The 18,355-nt window shown below is 45.9% G+C and overlaps 1 protein-coding gene across 1 annotated transcript in view; it reads right to left on the reverse strand.

The window, feature by feature from the left end:
- The window catches only part of LOC124544658 (collagen alpha-2(IV) chain-like), a 171,512-nt gene extending 153,442 nt beyond the window's left edge, over positions 1 to 18,070 (reverse strand). The window contains exon 1 of the mRNA XM_047123275.1: positions 17,852 to 18,070. Within this exon, the coding sequence (XP_046979231.1) occupies positions 17,852 to 17,884 (33 nt within the window). The 5' untranslated portion in view covers positions 17,885 to 18,070. The remainder of the gene's footprint in view (positions 1 to 17,851) is intronic.
- Positions 18,071 to 18,355: the final 285 nt, after the last annotated feature.

The raw sequence follows: 18,355 nt of genomic DNA on the forward strand, positions 1-18,355 counted from the left end.
GCGACACCACTGGAGGCGGGCTGCACGATGTTGGGGCGTGAGCGGAAGACGGCCTAACGGTGTGAGGGACCGTAGCCCAGCTTCATGGAGACGGTTGCGAATGGTCCTCGCCGATACCCCAGGAGCAACAGTGTCCCTAATTTGCTGGGAAGTGGCGGTGCGGTCCCCTACGGCACTGCGTAGGATCCTACGGTCTTGGCGTGCATCCGTGCGTCGCTGCGGTCCGGTCCCAGGTCAACGGGCACGTGCACCTTCCGCCGACCACTGGCGACAACATCGATGTACTGTGGGGACGTCACGCCCCACGTGTTGAGCAATTCGGCGGTACGTCCACCCGGCCTCCCGCATGCCCACTATACGCCCTCGCTCAAAGTCCGTCAACTGCACATACGGTTCACGTCCACGCTGTCGCGGCATGCTACCAGTGTTAAAGACTGCGATGGAGCTCCGTATGCCACGGCAAATTGGCTGACACTGACGGCGGCGGTGCACAAATGCTGCGCAGCTAGCGCCATTCGACGGCCAACACCGCGGTTCCTGGTGTGTCCGCTGTGCCGTGCGTGTGATCATTGCTTGTACAGCCCTCTCGCAGTGTCCGGAGCAAGTATGGTGGGTCTGACACACCGGTGTCAATGTGTTCTTTTTCCCATTTCCAGGAGTGTATAACGTATTTCATCTAGTTCGTATAAAAATTATCCTTTATTTGTTCAGACGAGTCAGTGACACACAAAAAACTGGCTGGAGATTACAAAATGATTTTACAGTGTGTAATGAATTACCAGATTGTTAACGTTATGTGATTCGTTTGTCAAATTTAATTCTAAATGTGCAGTCCGACTACACACAGAACGAAGGAGTTCAGAAGCCGCTCAGAAATTAAGTATACAACATTATAAACTAATCTTTTTTTGCTGTATGGCGCTGAATGCTGCCCACTAACACAGGAAAAAGAGTATCTCTTGCAGTGAGGCGGAAACACAAGGGTTATCCTGAAAAAAGAGATTTAGATTTACCACACCCAACTAGACAAACGTAAGGCTGGTTCCCTTACTCCACCACAAGAAAAAAATTCCGCTATTCACAGACAGACATTGTCTTGAAATAACGATATACCGATAGGAAATGTTTCTGGTCGCAAAAACATAATATGCTTAAATCGCAAATCGAGTATATATGAGATGCGGGCCCTAAAATAGCGTGGAAACAAAGATAGGGCGAGAGAGTGATGGAGGAGGCCAGGAGGATAGGGAGGGAGGGAGGGAAGGATGGAGGGAGAAAGAGAGAGAGAGAGAGAGAGAGAGAGAGAGAGAGAGAGAATGAGATTGACTCTTTGGAGTTAAAGAGATGCTGTGGGGTTTAGCGACGAAGTATGTCGCTAAAACTTTGAAATACACTCCTGGAAATGGAAAAGAGAACACATTGACACTGGTGTGTCAGACCCACCATACTTGCTCCGGACACTGCGAGAGGGCTGTACAAGCAATGATCACACGCACGGCACAGCGGACACACCAGGAACCGCGGTGTTGGCCGTCGAATGGCGCTAGCTGCGCAGCATTTGTGCACCGCCGCCGTCAGTGTCAGCCAGTTTGCCGTGGCGTACGGAGCTCCATCGCAGTCTTTAACACTGGTAGCATGCCGCGACAGCGTGGACGTGAACCGTATGTGCAGTTGACGGACTTTGAGCGAGGGCGTATAGTGGGCATGCAGGAGGCCGGGTGGACGTACCGCCGAATTGCTCAACACGTGGGGCGTGAGGTCTCCACAGTACATCGCTGTTGTCGCCAGTGGTCGGCGGTAGGTGCACGTGCCCGTCGACCTGGGACCGGACCGCAGCGACGCACGGATGCACGCCAAGACCGTAGGATCCTACGCAGTGCCGTAGGGGACCGCACCGCCACTTCCCAGCAAATTAGGGACACTGTTGCTCCTGGGGTATCGGCGAGGACCATTCGCAACCGTCTCCATGAAGCTGGGCTACGGTCCCGCACACCGTTAGGCCGTCTTCCGCTCACGCCCCAACATCGTGCAGCCCGCCTCCAGTGATGTCGCGACAGGCGTGAATGGAGGGACGAATGGAGACGTGTCGTCTTCAGCGATGAGAGTCGCTTCTGCCTTGGTGCCAATGATGGTCGTATGCGTGTTTGGCGCCGTGCAGGTGAGCGCCACAATCAGGACTGCATACGACCGAGGCACACAGGGCCAACACCCGGCATCATGGTGTGGGGAGCGATCTCCTACACTGGCCGTACACCACTGGTGATCGTCGAGGGGACACTGAATAGTGCACGGTACATCCAAACCGTCATCGAACCCATCGTTCTACCATTCCTAGACCGGCAAGGGAACTTGCTGTTCCAACAGGACAATGCACGTCCGCATGTATCCCGTGCCACCCAACGTGCTCTAGAAGGTGTAAGTCAACTACCCTGGCCAGCAAGATCTCCGGATCTGTCCCCCATTGAGCATGTTTGGGACTGGATGAAGCGTCGTCTCACTCGGTCTGCACGTCCAGCACGAACGCTGGTCCAACTGAGGCGCCAGGTGGAAATGGCATGGCAAGCCGTTCCACAGGACTACATCCAGCATCTCTACGATCGTCTCCATGGGAGAATAGCAGCCTGCATTGCTGCGAAAGGTGGATATACACTGTACTAGTGCCGACATTGTGCATGCTCTGTTGCCTGTGTCTATGTGCCTGTGGTTCTGTCAGTGTGATCATGTGATGTATCTGACCCCAGGAATGTGTCAATGAAGTTTCCCCTTCCTGGGACAATGAATTCACGGTGTTCTTATTTCAATTTCCAGGAGTGTATATAGAAAAATCATATTCTCTTCTCTTAAGGAGAGGACTATGACGGTTGTAACCCAAAAAATAATTTTGCAGAATACATGAAACGGCAACAATCATGGTTCGCCGTGCCAGCTCACATTTTTATTTACCCTTACAGATACACAGGATGGGAAAAATATAATTTACCAGAAAAGTGTTTTCGGCATTTGACGGTAATGGCATCTTAACAGTAAAGACATCATTGGAAATCATTCGAACTCAGCCCGAATACTAGGAATCCATGCCTGATAGGGAGTGGAGCCAAATCGAAACACTGTTGGGCTGTTAAAGTGGGAATTAATCGGTCATCGTTTAAAAATCATTTTTACTCCTAAAAATTATCTGCACTTGTAGTTTGTCAATATTGGTACTTGGTGCGCAATTTCCGGGTAGTTGGATTCTGGCCGCCCTGTACTGCAGTAAATGGAAAGGAAACAGTACCTTTACTGATGGACAGAAGTCCAGAAAAGGGCACATAGTCGCTGTTATGAATGCTATCATATTATTTCGTTATTTCTTAATTTGATATGTTCCTACTAGTTTCGAGCATGTTTTGCTCAGTGTAAGGCGATTTTATTGCATAAATAAAAAATAAAATTTACTGATACAATCTAAAATTATGTATTTTATAAGCTACAAATTAAAAACGATTTGATCAAGATTGTATTAGCTATAATTTTTAAATTAGGAAATAGTTTTAAATTTTTTCAGTATCTTTTATTTTCTTGTGTCTTAAATAAAACCGCCTGACAATGAGCAAATCCGGCCGGGGTGGCCGAGCGGTTCTTAGGCGCTACAGTCTGGAACCGCGCGGCCGCTACAGTCGCAGGTTCGAATCCTGCCTCGGGCATGGATGTGTGTGATGTCCTTAGGTTAGTTAGGTTTAAGTAGTTCTAAGTTCTAGGGGACTGATGGCCTCAGAAGTTAAGTCCCATAGTGCTCAGAGCCATTTGAACTATTTTTTGTTTCCATCTGATGCCATTTGAACAATAAGCAAAACAAGCTCGAAATGAAGAAATACTTATACAGCTGAACAAAACAAGTAATTTAAACCTGGTTTTATACAGGGTGCTCATAAACAGCGTAAAAAGAATGTCCGGATGTTGTAGGGTAGGTTATGCTGAGAAATACTTGAGAATAAATTCTATATATTGTGTCGTTTCCGATTCAATTAGCGTTGAAGTTGACCGATTAGGTCATTGCGCGCGCAAATTCGATGTCAAGTGGCCCACCAGATACAATTAGCGTCAGTTTTTCTCGTAGTGGAGTTGCTAACGTACTAGACTGCTCAGCCTTTGGTTCGGGTTCGGTCCTCTTATATTATTTTAGGAAACCAAACGAAGAACACGTTTAGCGATATAGTCTCTGGCGGGCTGCTGGAATTTGGGCGCGCAACAGTACGACTGGCTAACTTAAAGGCTAATTAGCTCGGAATCTGTATGACGTATCGAATTCTTTTCTTAGCAACTATTTCACCGCACAACCTATACTGCAACAGACTGTTACTGACTACCTTATGCGGCTGGTCCCGGGGGAGGTCCGAGACCTCCCGCGGGCATGGGTGTGTGTGTTTGTCCTTAGGATAATTTAGGTTAGGTAGTGTCTAAGCGTCCGCCTCTGGTGGTCTCGCGGTAGCGTTCTCGCTTCCCGAGCACGGGGTCCCGGGTTCGATTCCCGGCGGGGTCAGGGGTTTTTTCCTGCCTCGAGATGACTGGGTGTTGTTGTGTCGTCTTCATCATCATCATTCATCCCCATTACGGTCGGAGGAAGGCAACGGCAAACCACCTCCATTAGGACCTTGCCTAGTAAGGCGGTGCGGGTCTCCCGCATCGTTCCCCTACGCTCTGTAAAGAAGCATGGGACTTCATTTCCATTCCAGTGTGTAAGCTTAGGGACTGATGACCTTAACAGTTAAGTCCCATAAGATTTCACACACATTTGAACATTTGACCATCCTGTATACAGTCAACGACAGACGAAGTTCAGTTTAGAACAATATCTTAACCTCTTAGTAGTGTCTTCTCGTCGACCTACGGTTCAGTATAGAATAAGCGCGCAATCCTGTACTAATAACTTCATCAGCCATATATTTGCAATTACTCGGCCGACAGAAAAGTTGACGGTGTGGGTGATCACAGATACTGGGGCTCCAGAAAGTCGAAACGTTTCATTGTGGCGCACTCCTGCATTTCTACCCTGTTCCCGGCGGTGCGTGTATGTAAATGTGTCTAGCCGAGCGTGCCATAGGCGCGCACTGCTCTCCAGACGAGGCGAGTGTGAAGGCCGGCCCGCCGTGGGCGGCGGTGAAAGTGGCTGCAGCCCGGCTCCGCTCGGCCGGCTGCTCGATGCTCGGCACGCTCTTGCGTCACTGGCGCATCTCCGCGGCCGCGCTGCGGTGTGTGTACCCCCGTCACCGTTCGCGCCCCGTCGTCCGTCTGCTCCTGACGTGCCGCAGCCCGACAGCGGCGCGTGGCGCCTTCACCTGCTCTTTACGCCTGCGCTGGTGGTTACGAGTACACCTTCCAGGTTGCAGCGTGCTGAGGTGCCAACGACTGCCGCGGGCAAACTCCACTTCGCAGGCAGTTGTGGTAATGCACTGTAGTATGGGCCACGACCCCATCGGTAGACCAGCGTTTACCTTTGCTAACTGCGCATAGGGAAGAACTGCATTCGATTTTCACGGGAGATAAGGAAAGGACAGGTACTTTATTTCAGATTCTACAATAAACTGTTAGATCACCAATCACTTTAATTTTTGCACACACTCCTTGGCCTTTAAACCATACAGCGACGGACTCACACTCATTTAGTTTACGATGATCCCTGGTCCTCACTGCAAATGGCGTATTAGAGGTGAAATACGACCGACCTATGTCCCGGTGTAAAGCTCGTTCACTTGAAAGGTGCGATAAGCAATGATATCTCTGCTAATGAAAGTCTCCAGTCCTGCAACGGCGTTCACGGTATCTCCAGGATACCGCACAGTAGCAGCAGCCACCCAACCATTACCATGTTTAGTTGTATCTTTCTCCCCCAATGTAAAAATTCAGAACATGTGCCCAAAACACAGACGGCCCTCGCTGAAAAACTTGCGCAGGGGAGATATGTCCGAAATCGACCCTGCACAAGTTGGAAATTTATGCTAAGCTCCTATGGGACCAAACTGATGAGGTCATCGGTCCCTAGGCTTACAGTCTACTTAACCCAACTTAAATTAACTTACACCAAGGACGACACACACAACCATGCTCGAGGGAGGACACGAACCTCCTACTGGGCGAGCCGCGTGAACCTTGGCGAGGCACCTGGACAAAGTTGGAAATTTGAAAATTTGTGCTAAGTTTCTATGGGACCAAACTTCTGAGGACATCTGTCCCTAGCCTTACACACTACTTAACCTAACTTAAAGTAACTTACGCTGAGGACAATAAACACACCCATGCCAGAGGGAGGACGCGAACCTCCTATGGGGCGAGCCGCGCGAACCGTGACAAGGCGCCTGAGACCGCGCCCGATACCCCGCGCGGCCCCCGCAAGTTGTTCAAGCTGTATGATAGGCTAACTGAAACTAAACTCTGTGATTAGTCACCGAGGAATGTGGAAGCATTGTATTGTGAGTCACGGAACGCTTTACTACTGAAATTTCTAGAGAGTACATTCGGACAAGGGTTGGGCAACCGATTACTTGCTGCCGTACATGTCTCTCGCGAAATGACGACAACCAGAAAATCCGAAAAATTTGGGCTAATACGGTGGTTTATCGACAGATGGGGGACCAGATACTGGTGCCGGAAGTACCACCCGCCACACACCGTCTAGGTGTAGATGTATATGGAACCGGTTCCAGTTTCCTTTGAATGTAATTATAATTACCATGTCTGACCAACATTTGCCCTACTAACGCAGTAAGAGACTGAAGCCTATAGACACGGTGACAGCGTTGGGCGCAGTTTAAGATGACGTTGAATATCCGTATATTTTACTACTGTCAGTGACTAAAGCATTTCTCCACCGTTCCGATGCGATGAAAATCATTGAATGCCTGGTAGAGGGTATAAGAGGGGGAGCTCAGCATCCTCTAATCACAGCGTCACGGTTCGCATCTGAGAGTGATCAGGTGTTATCGCGCCAGAAAGCAACCTTGGGTATTAATCTGCTTTGTATTCGTGGTCACTTGTAACGTGTGTGTTCCACCCTCTTTGAGGAGCAGCGTTCTATCGCCATTACTACAGTACCATATTTACCAGATATTCCCACTGTCGTAGTTGTGTCATATTCTGACTTCTGTCACTCATTTCATGTTTAAATTTGCTCTGGTTTCCCTAAATCGATTATGGCAGCTGCCTAGAGCGTTGCTTCGAAAAGGACGCTTTCCTACATTGCACTTCATCTTTAATGACCTAGTAGATTTTTTCTAACCCTCTGCGAATTGATTTTCGGTGTAAAGAGTATTTCTGAGGTGCCTTGATCCTGAATGATAGACTGCCTGTATTTACGGAAATCGTAGCAAAACTAGGGACGGTTACAGTTGAGCCTCACATCGACATTGGATGCCGTCCGGTTCGACACGATGGGAAATAACCATTCCACCATTCCAGTAGAGTGACAAACAGAAATTACGAAAAATCAGAATTTCGATAGTCCTACGTAGATCTGAACTCACATCCTCTCAACTACAAGACCTATGTAGTCACTGAACTACTATTCTCTTTCAGGAGATATTACCTGAAGTGTCTGCTAATTTCTTACAATATTCTCTCTAAGCGTCATCTTTTACATAAATTTCGTTGGTCTTTTCAAGGCAGGAAATATATCAAATCGGAAAAGAAAATTAATAACAAATGGCCTCGCAAAATTTTAACCTGGTCAGGTGATCGAGAACGTAGCCGGGTGGAGCAGGATAGAGGACTGAAGGGAAGAGCCTTTGGATGAAAATTCAACTGAACTCATATAAGAACTGATCTTTACATAGTGAAACAAACTGTCTGATCCCGTTGTTACTGAAGGGCATTTCCCGGTTTCTCGCACGTGTGGTGTGAACTCTTTCGAATAGATAGTTATGGTTATAATAAAATGAACGATGGTTGGAGTTTCAAATCACGTCATTGTTTTGATCATCAATCGTTCAGATAGGGACAGAAAACCAGATCAGGTTTCATGGAATCAAGTATTCAATCAAGCGACTGAACGAAATGACACAAAACTAAACCAGAGTGGCCGAATGGGGATTTCAAACTCTCTCCTCCAGAACATGAAATTTATTTTCCTTCCACTGGTAAACATATTAATTTGGCAAAACTTGGCTCATACCAAAAGAGAGTCTCTGCAAAAACCTTTCCAGCCCGAGCGACACGTTCCGAGTTCTTTACGGAGTGGTCGGAACGGGATCAAGGTCTACCGGTGCGCCTCCTCGTAAACCGACCAAGGAGGACCCACTCTGCAGGGCGCCTGGCGTCTTCAGCTGACCGTGTAATGTGCTGGAGGTGAGTCTGGTAACATAGCTCGTAGCTGAGGCTCTATTCTTATCCTGCCCTGTTGTTCTAGAGTTCATGACTTGCATACTGTGACTTTATCAGGTAAATGACGCACAATGCTTTAAATAAAATTTTCTATGAATTAATCGGACAGTACTTTGCCATGAATTGACTGAAAATTTTTCCTTTTAGTGTTAATGGTTTCCTGCTCTGTAACAACAACATTCTTTTCTTCTAGCTGGTAGGACATTAGCCAAAGTAGAATTCATTGGTATTGTATAAACGGCTGACAAGGCACGAATTAGAGGAATGCTCAATAACCAACCGTTTCTTGCATGTTCGATTCACGATATACACGTTCTACAAAATGTTTAATAAACTAATTCAGTCCCTTGGCAGAAATACTTATCATCGCTGCTGAAGGGCTTGATTCAGGTCGATTTACAGTATACTTACTCTCACGAGTAATCCATCTCACTACCGTTACGACGTTGCAGCCGAACTCTCGCCAAGTAGCGCCTCATAAAACTCAATTTTGTTTTCCATATTCTCGGAAATTTCATTCAACGGTAAAATAAAGTAAAATTTTCAGTGGGACATGCTATTTTGTTACATTAATCCAGTTAGAGTATTATTTAATAAAATTTCATGCTATAGGAAATCAGAAATATAAATGAAAGCTGCGGCATTCTTCGTGTAATAGCTTTGGTATTAACATTTATAGGATGTTATTGCTGCTGGACGTTTCGGGAAACAGGTGAAAAGGGAGTATTGCTCTAAGGGCTATACAAGGAAAAACGTGGAAAATGGGAGTAGTTCTTTATCAAAGAACAGATATTTACGATATTTTGTGTATAGAAACAAGATGTGACCAGCCACTAGTTAGAGTATTTCGGTTATTTATCATGATTGTTTGTTGAGTATTTTGATAACGGGAACCATTGACATCCAGAGGCTCGTAGAAAGTAATTCGTTTGGTTTGTCACACAAATTACCGAAGTGATTTCATATGTATGGTATATTTGCTCCGCATCGCAAAGGCGTATAACGTACAATGTGTGCCGCAATGTTTTAAAGGAAACGATTCCATTGACTCACAATACCGGCTAACTACAACACTTTTAAATACTCTGTCGCACATTCGCACCCAGGCTGGAACTCCGGCTGCTACAAAAACTGATATTGTATACAGTGTAGCGAGAATTAACAAAACAAAAAGGAAAAACAGTGTTACCATAAAGTACAGTATAATACATAAGATATGGAACTGTGTTTTAAATGTCAAGCAAAATATTTACAAGAGATTGTATGGCGAAGGATCATGGAGTGAATTTGTTTCTCTAATTCCAGTATATGGCCACAAAAATTGTCCTCAGAATCTCGATTCCGGTACATAAGCCACGCAGCCTCATATTATCTTTCAGTTTCATCACGTAAGGATGATATAAAGTACCGTTTGTTTTAATCAGATCTGAAGAAGATATATTATGGAGCGCGGCCAATAGCCTGACGACAGTTTTTGTGATCAGAGACTAGGATTAAAGAAACAAATTCTGCACTTCGTGCCGGCCGGAGTGGCCGTGCGGTTCTGGGCGTTACAGTCTGGAGCCGCGTGACCGCTACGGTCGCAGGTTCGAATCCTGCCTCGGGCATGGATGTGTGTGATGTCCTTAGGTTAGTTAGGTTTAAGTAGTTCTAAGTTCCAGGGGACTGATGACCACAGCAGTTAAGTCCCATAGTGCTCAGAGCCATTTGACCCATTTTGCACTTCGTGGTTCATTGCTTTCATTTGCGACGTTGTCGCAGCTTGTAAAAGAATCACGGGTTGTCTTATACGCAGAAGATTTACAGCTCATAAAGTATCAGCGATGACGTAAAACTAATACTACTGTGAATGAAACCGTGTACGGGAGTGTACAGCGCACAAATGCAGTTTCTCTGCCTCGTGATGACTGGGTGTTGTGTGCTGTCCTTAGGTTAGTTAGGTTTAAGTAGATCTAAGTTCTAGGGGACTGATGACCATAGATGTTAAGTCCCATAGTGCTCAGAGCCATTTGAACCATTGGAACCACAAATAAAGTTTGAGTGCAGACAATAACATCCCTGACGATAACATCCCTGACTGGCCTGAATCCTACAGAACACCTTTGGGATGTTTCGGAATCTAGACTTCCTGCCAGACCCCACCAACCGACATCGATACCTCTCCTCAGTGCAGTACTCCGTGTTGAATGGGCTGTCATTCCCCAAGAAACCGTCTAGCACCTGATTGAAGGTATGCCTGCGAGAGTGGAAGCTGTCATCAAGGCTGAATTCCAGCATTACCGATAGAGGGCACCACGAACTTGTAAGTCATTTTCAGCCAGGTGTCCGGATACTTTTGATCACATAATGTGTATCAGTTGCTAGTTTCTGTGGGAAAAGTAAAATTACGATGCGTAACTTCAGGAGGATAGAGGTTTTCTGATAGCTTAAATGTTGTCTCATAGAGAAAACAGAAGAGCAACGGTAAAGAATATGCCGGCGAGTAACGGCGCAAACAGTCGCTGCAGAAGTATAAATATAGCCGTGATCCATCCTCTGGTAGGTTTATGTAAGTGCTCGCACCGCAGCGGTTCCTCGTCTCTGTTCTTGCAGCAAAGGAAGCAAATGAAGCTCCCGAAACGGAGGTGGGATTAGCCGTGTCGGTGGCTGTTTGCAGAGATGACGGCCAGGCTACTTAGGAGGCGCGTCCCCACCGCATCTCGGCGCGAATTGGCGCGCCGTCAGCGGCGGGAGGGAGCCGCGTAAGCAAGACCTGGCCAAGGACGGCGGTCAGCTCGACATAGCAGCGGCATCACTCACTCTTCCGTCGCCAACAGCGTCTCTCCGTATCAAGGGTCTGGAACGCAGGCACTGCAAATGAGGTACCTCCATCTCCGATGGAGACTGGATCGTGATGAGTTGTTGCATACTGTCCATCACTAAGTGGTCGACGTGTCTGTTTACTTAGACAGTGGCTTCCGTTTCTATGAGGTCTACAACCTTGCTTCCGTCGTTCCGCAGCAGATGGCAATAGAAGCAGGTGGTAGGTCGTGAGTGTCATACAATAAGCTTAGGCGTTGTTAAACATAACACCATCAAAATATTAGTCCATCTGTGATTGCATCGTAAAGTTATTCTCGATTGAATATGCCAACTTACGACTCCAATTCTCGTCATTTGTGGGAAGTTTTAATTTTCTGCTTTAACACGATGAAATTTGTTGCCGAGGATTATAAAACGGTGGGTAAAACCTATAGTGATGCACCTATTACTGAAAGAACGCGCAGTGAATGGCTTGAACGCTTCCAGAACTGTGATTCTGACGTCGAAGACCGGCATGGTGGTGGAAGAGAGAAGGTTTCCAAAGCTACTGAAACCGACGAAAATTATCACCCGAGTACTGAAATACAAACTGCCTCAATATAGCGATAGACATGAAAAGGTGAACTTGCAACGTGGCAGTTATCGACCACATGTTGTAAAAACCGTCGAAACATACTTGGAAACGAAACTTCCTGGCAGATTAAAACTGTGTGCCGAAACGAGACTCGAACTCGGGACCTTTGCCTTTCGCGGGCAAGTGCTCTACCAACTGAGCCACCCAAGCACGACACACGCGCCGTCCTCACAGCAGGAGAGCTTCTGTGAAGTTTGGAAAGTAGGAGACGAGGTACTGGCTGAAGTAAAGCTGTGAGGGCGAGGCGTGAGTCGTGCTTGGGTAGCTCAGTTGGACGCCCGGCACGGTAGCTCAGCGTGTTCGGTCAGAGGGTTAGCTGCCCTCTGTAATAAAAGAAAAAAGAAAAACTGAGTCAACCGCTCAAGACTGATCTTGAATGAGTGTCATGGGACATCCGCACCGAACAAATGCAACGAACAAAATCGAACAAAATGAGAACAATTTTAAAAAAAGTCGGTAGAGCACTTGCCCGCGAAAGGTAAAGGTCCCGAGTTCGAGTCTCGGTCCTGCACACAGTTTTAATCTGCCAGGAAGTTTCATATCAGCGCACACTCCGCTGCAGAGTGAAAAATCTCATTCTGGATACTTGGAAACGTTGAAATAGGAAGTTCTGCCCTACCTGCTGTATTCTCCTGACGTTACTCTCTCCGACTACCACCTTTATCGATCACTGGAACACGGCCTGGCTGTCCACTGTCTCCGGTCATACAAATAAGTGCAAAATAGGGTCGATTCGTGGATCTCCTCAGAAGAGATCCACTTCATTCGCCGCGATATTCTCGTGTCGCCCGAAAGATGAGAGAAATTAGTGGGCAGCGATAGACAATATTTTGTATCGTAAATTTTTTGTAAGATTTTCGCAATAATTTCTCCAACTCCGAGAAAAAAAAGGGTGGAAGCAAAGTGGTATACAAAATAATTCCTTGCTGCAACCTCGAGCTTTCCTGTAGTTACTACGTCTGGATTAAGATCTGTTCTGTCGCGCGATGTTAGCTAAGGACCTGTTGGGAAACATACGCGATGGGCTGATATCAAGTCTGCCGAAGTGGCGCTGATTTGAAGGATTTGCCTCAGGCTGCGACCCATACATTTAACTAATCGTCTATCATTCGGACAGCTGGTATGGTCTCAGTATATTTACAGGATGCAACAAAAAATTACGATGAAACTTTCAGGACACTTTCCTCACACGAAGAGGAGTGATTATGTTACATAGGCATCTGTCCAGTAACTAATTATCCACGGGAGTTCGAAATATACGATATCTTTCAAAGTCTTTGTGTCAAACGTCTGGGTGGGATAGATTACCTCACGGCGAACAAATTTTCTTATAGACAAACAGGTAGCTGACCCTACCCGGCCACGCTAGGCGTCCTGTTGTATTGGTTACGCCCGTGAAAGCCTGCAAGGCACAGGCACTCTGCGGTGTCTGTGTGTCTGTGTGTGTGTGTGTGTGTGTGTGTGTGTGTGTGTGTGTGTGTGTGTCTGTGTGTGCAGCACAACTGGTTGGTAGATACCTAGTAATTTGGTGACATCTCGTCGTACAAGGGCCGGAGAATACTAAAGCATGTCTAGCGTCACCGGGAAGTGTCAGTGAACATTTTGCCTCCAACAAAAGTTGCTCTCCATGACGTGATCTATCACCCCCATACGTTTGATGCGAGGACTTTGAAACTCAATGTATGTACCATGTAAAACACACAGGAACGCAATGTAGAAGCATAATATATGACGCTCTTTCGTAAATGTTGTTTTCAAAAAGTCTTACATTAGACATTTTGATATGAAACCATCACAAGCTGCTAGATAATTTTTATTGTTCTCCAAAGAGTGTCGAAATTAAAGTTATCGTCTGGAATAAGCAAAATATTTTTATGTTGTATACCACACATTTACAACTTTAAAATGTATTGAATTACTATTTAACACTGTGTTACTTAACACATTTTAAAACTGTTGGTATGTGGTATACGCCATGACGAAGAATTAAAGTATGCCAGACGAAGAGTTCGAGGTCGAAATTTTTCAGAGAATAATAAAAAAATTAGCAAGTTGTGGTCGATTAAAAACAAAATGTCCTTTGTAGCTGTCGTATAACACGACATAAGGATTTTTTGGCTTCACTTTAGGATTGATAAATGCATAAACTAACCGTCGCTTTGAATCCTGAATAAGGTGGCTTATCCCTGGAGTAATATGGGTAGTTTCGCATCCTTCACAGTACACACACGAAGACAAAGACGAAGATTTCGATATACAACATCATACATGTATCCCTATGCATATAGTTTAGTATGTTTAGGTTGAGAGAACTTGGAGCCCAGGGAATTAGTCCACGTCTTCCTATCCCACTGTTGCAGAACTGATATTTAGAGGCCGACGGAAATTACAATTTAGCCAGAAGTAAGAATGAAAGAAACAGTTTCATGTGGAAATATAAAGCGTTAGGTTCCTGCGTTTTGCCAAGTCTGATATGTCATGTAGAGTTGTAGAATATGGATTTTCGATATAGACCACTTCCAGATACACATTAATGTATTTTCTTCTTCTTCAAGTGAGTTATGTGTAGTCACTGCCTGGTGGTACCTTTTTGTTACACGCTGTATAACTGTATATATTCTATAGAGGAATGCCGAGTGAGCAGTTATGTAAAAAGTCTTATGAAGTCTTTGATTCAAGTAGTGAGGACCTTTGTATATTTACTTCTGACTCACTTCATAATGGTACGCTACGCAGATTTTGACAATTTACTCCATGCTTCTAGTGTATTCGTGAACGGGCTTCTTTCACGCCAAGAATTATGACATACTGTGCGTTAGTATACTTTCATCCTGCATTTCACTAGTATTATCCATCAAAAATAGGGAGGTAAAAGAAGGAATCGGTTGTATAGGGCGCATTCCGAGACATCAAGGAATCTTCGGTTTCGTATCGGAGGAAAGTGTGGGTAGAAAAATTGTAGAGGCGATGAATACAATAAGCAGGTTCAGAAGCATGTAGGTTGCAGTGCTTGAAGATGAAGAAGCCTACACAGGACAGAGCAGCATGGAGAGTTGCACCAACAACCACAAAAATTTATAACAACTGTCATTAAGTCCCTGTTTTCAAAATTATTTTTAACAAAGTCCTCCTTACATTTCTAGCCTGTCGCATTTTTTGTGCATATATGTACTAGGGATAAGGAGACAGATTCCTTGCACACATCACGTCACTTTTCTGAACTCACGCGACTAAAAAGACTCTCTAGGGTCTGTGACAGTATTGGATAGCTTTGTAAATCAAACTCACGTACATTCCATCAGTATGAAAGCATCTCGTTATTTCTTAAGCCCTCTTTTTTGAGAGAAATACGAAGTGAATATATAAATACTTATTAACTTGTTGAAGATCTCTCCGAAAAGAAAGAACGAGGAAAGAGAAAAGAGTGATGGGATGGGGGGAGAAGAAGCAGTGCTATCGCAGAATCTGCGTAGCCATGCAAATTGCGTACGTGGAGCCGTACCGCGCGCTACGCCCAATTAGTCGGCCTTATCAGGCGGTGTCCACTGAGGCTGCGGCGGCGCCTGGTACGGCTGGCTCCTTAAGGAAGGCGTCCTACGCGTCCGCAGAATGCCAGCACACAGCCATCTGCGTGGCCTTGGAGCTGGAGGGAATACCGAATATCTTAAAGCAAGGTCGAGATGGATCCCGTTCCGACCGGTTGGGAGCTTACTCCTTTCATGTAGCTTTGTATACGGAGAAGAGGGCACCGCAGCTCCATCCTTTTTTTGCACAGTTCGCCAACACTTATGATGAGGTCGGAAGGTTAATGAGTGAACTAGAGTTCGAATATGTAGTTTGCTTCAACTTCTCATGGGTATTTTCGTCGCTTTTTGGGTTTCGCTCTTAGAAAATCCTATGCCTAGCACATGATTTCATGAAGAATGCAATTAATTGTATGGAAAGCGTCCACACACAGCAAATTGTATATAACAACCCATTGGCACGTACAACATAAGAAAACACCCAATCCCTTGCAGATAAAGTAAGGAGAGAAACATCTTAAGGCACAAAAATTTATATATAAATAAATTAATTTATTGTAATTACACTCAATTACTTAGTTTGCAATGGAACGTAAGAAACATTTAAATGTTCAGAATTATAGATATGCATTCCAAACTATCAAAGACTAGGAATGTCGAAGTATACTACATCAACTGTCACTGAGGACTATACTTTTTACGTCTTTCCTGTGAAAGCTTTAATTGAAATGTGCAGTATGCTCGGTGGACATTACACCCTAAATGACTTATTACGTAATCATTATTGTCTTACAGATAAATTTTTACAACTGAGGGTCATCAAAAGGTGTAGCAGCTTTTCGCATTTATCTGTGATGACAGTTGTCAAAATCTCACCCACGCTTGACGCAACAATTCCATTACAATCGCACTCTACTACGGTCGTTTTATTTGCATGTTGGGAGTGAAACTGCTTTATTTGCGAGATTACACAGTCGCAGCTTGAACAACCAGTTGGAGTCGTATTAGTTAAACTCTTTTCAGTAATCTTACTGATAACGAAAAGACGTTGGTATTAGATAAGATCAGCTTCTCGTCAGCTATGACTATCTCCTCCGTTACTAGGTCCGTCCCAGACCTTTCTTCGTAACCACTATGACTCCTCCTGTCTAATACACCGTCCTACAAGTTGCCCTGTGTAGACTATTTGACGACTTGTATCATTTCTTTGCTAATAAACCCAATGTATTCCTTGAGGAAATTTAGCATGGTATGTCTTCTTCCTGTGTACTGGATTCATTTCCGTAGCAAATGGCTAAATGTGTACTAAAGTAGATTGAATGCAGGTCTGCGTCAAGATTTTTTGGACGGAGACGTTCGTTACTGGATCCAACAAGATGTTCCCATTGTACGTTTGTCATTCCGATAAATTTCGCTTATTAACACTAGCAAAAACATTCACTTTTCAGAACGAGATTTTTACTCTGCAGTGGAGTGTGCGCTGATATGAAACTTCCTGGCAGATTAAAACTGTGTGCCGGACCGAGACTCGAACTCGGGACCCGAGTTCGAGTCTCGGTCCGGCACACAGTTTTAATCTGCCAGGAAGTTCAAAATTCACTTTTACCGTTTTTTGGCGATTATGCATCACACTATTAGCGCATATATCTCTAGATGAGGTATTCATAGCTTTTATTACGAAACAGATTCGCATTTCGCTAATATTTGTAGACTTCAGCTTCAGAGGTCACCTTAACCACTTCGGTTATCCAAGCACGCCTCCAGGACCGACCCAGACTTCCACACGTCACAGAGTCCACAACTCTTATGTCGTACATTTCGCGATTCCCGTACAGGCAGAGACAAATATTTTAGTATCATTTTGACATGTCGAAACATGAACACACCATTGATGACTACGATGTCTCTGATTGTAAAGTGTGTCTTCACAGTACAATAACCATCGGAACAGTGCCTGTTCCTTCAGGCGTGCGTCGTAATGTGATGATACAGATGCTCTACAAACACAGATATTATAGCTATCAATGATATAGCTTTTAACAGAATATGTTGTAATGGTCTCTTAGGGATTGCTTTGAGGTCGTTATTTAGCTGTATATTCCTACTTTGAAAAAAAGAAAAAAAAAAGTTTTGATATTGGCATGACGATGACTTTCATACGAGAAATAAAGATTCTCGACCTCTCTGTCATTTGTAAATGCATCCATCCACTACGTATTTACTGTTCACAAATTGGTTTTGTTTGTTTTTCGTTGGTATTCTCTATTTCACATGAGTTTAGAAGCAAACGTGGTTTGTTAGTTATTTTCCAATGTAAACACAGTAGCTGTTGGCTCAAAGCCCAGAGGAAGGCCAAAGGTGGGACTAGGGCCCTCGACGACTATTTTACGAGATGTCTAGCACGCAAGAGAAAATTATCAATTTCTGCCGATGGCTGTCACCAGTTCCAACTGGCCCTCGGCACGGGAACCCCAACGACGTGAAGCTCGCTCACTTGTCGAGCAGCCGCGTTCGTCACCGCTACGAGCAGAGTACTCACCAGCCACAGTTTGGCGGCGCTGACCGGCTCCATGGTCGGTGGTCGCTTGGCGGTGCTCGCTGGGTGTGTGTCTTCACCTCCTAGTCATGCTGGAGCCCACGACGCGCCGGCGGAGAGTGCAGAGCGTGTGCTGGAGATGCCGGAGAGAGCTGTCGGCGTGGAGGCTGCGTGCGTGGGCGGCGTGTGTGCGCGTACGAGTGCGAGAGGGGCGGGCGCCGCAGGGACCACTGGAGACGTGCGGCCGGCCGCGCGGCCTCTTTATAAAGTGCGCCCGCGCCGGCGCGCCCTCCCATTGGCGGAGCGGCGCATCTCCGCGCGGAGGATCTCTCCTCCTCCCGCCGCGCCGCCGGGCTCCACCTCTCGGTCGCGCTCGGCCCTGCCGTCGCCCTCCGAGGCGCCCGCAGACGCCCCCGGGAGCACCGGAGCCGATTTCCGGTTCAAGGTCGCGACCGCCGCTACCGCAGGCTGCCTCGTTTTCTGGTAACTAGGGACGAGTTGCGAGGT

The sequence above is a fragment of the Schistocerca americana genome, chromosome 8 (assembly GCF_021461395.2).
Source record: "Schistocerca americana isolate TAMUIC-IGC-003095 chromosome 8, iqSchAmer2.1, whole genome shotgun sequence".
NCBI classification, from domain to species: domain Eukaryota; kingdom Metazoa; phylum Arthropoda; class Insecta; order Orthoptera; family Acrididae; genus Schistocerca; species Schistocerca americana.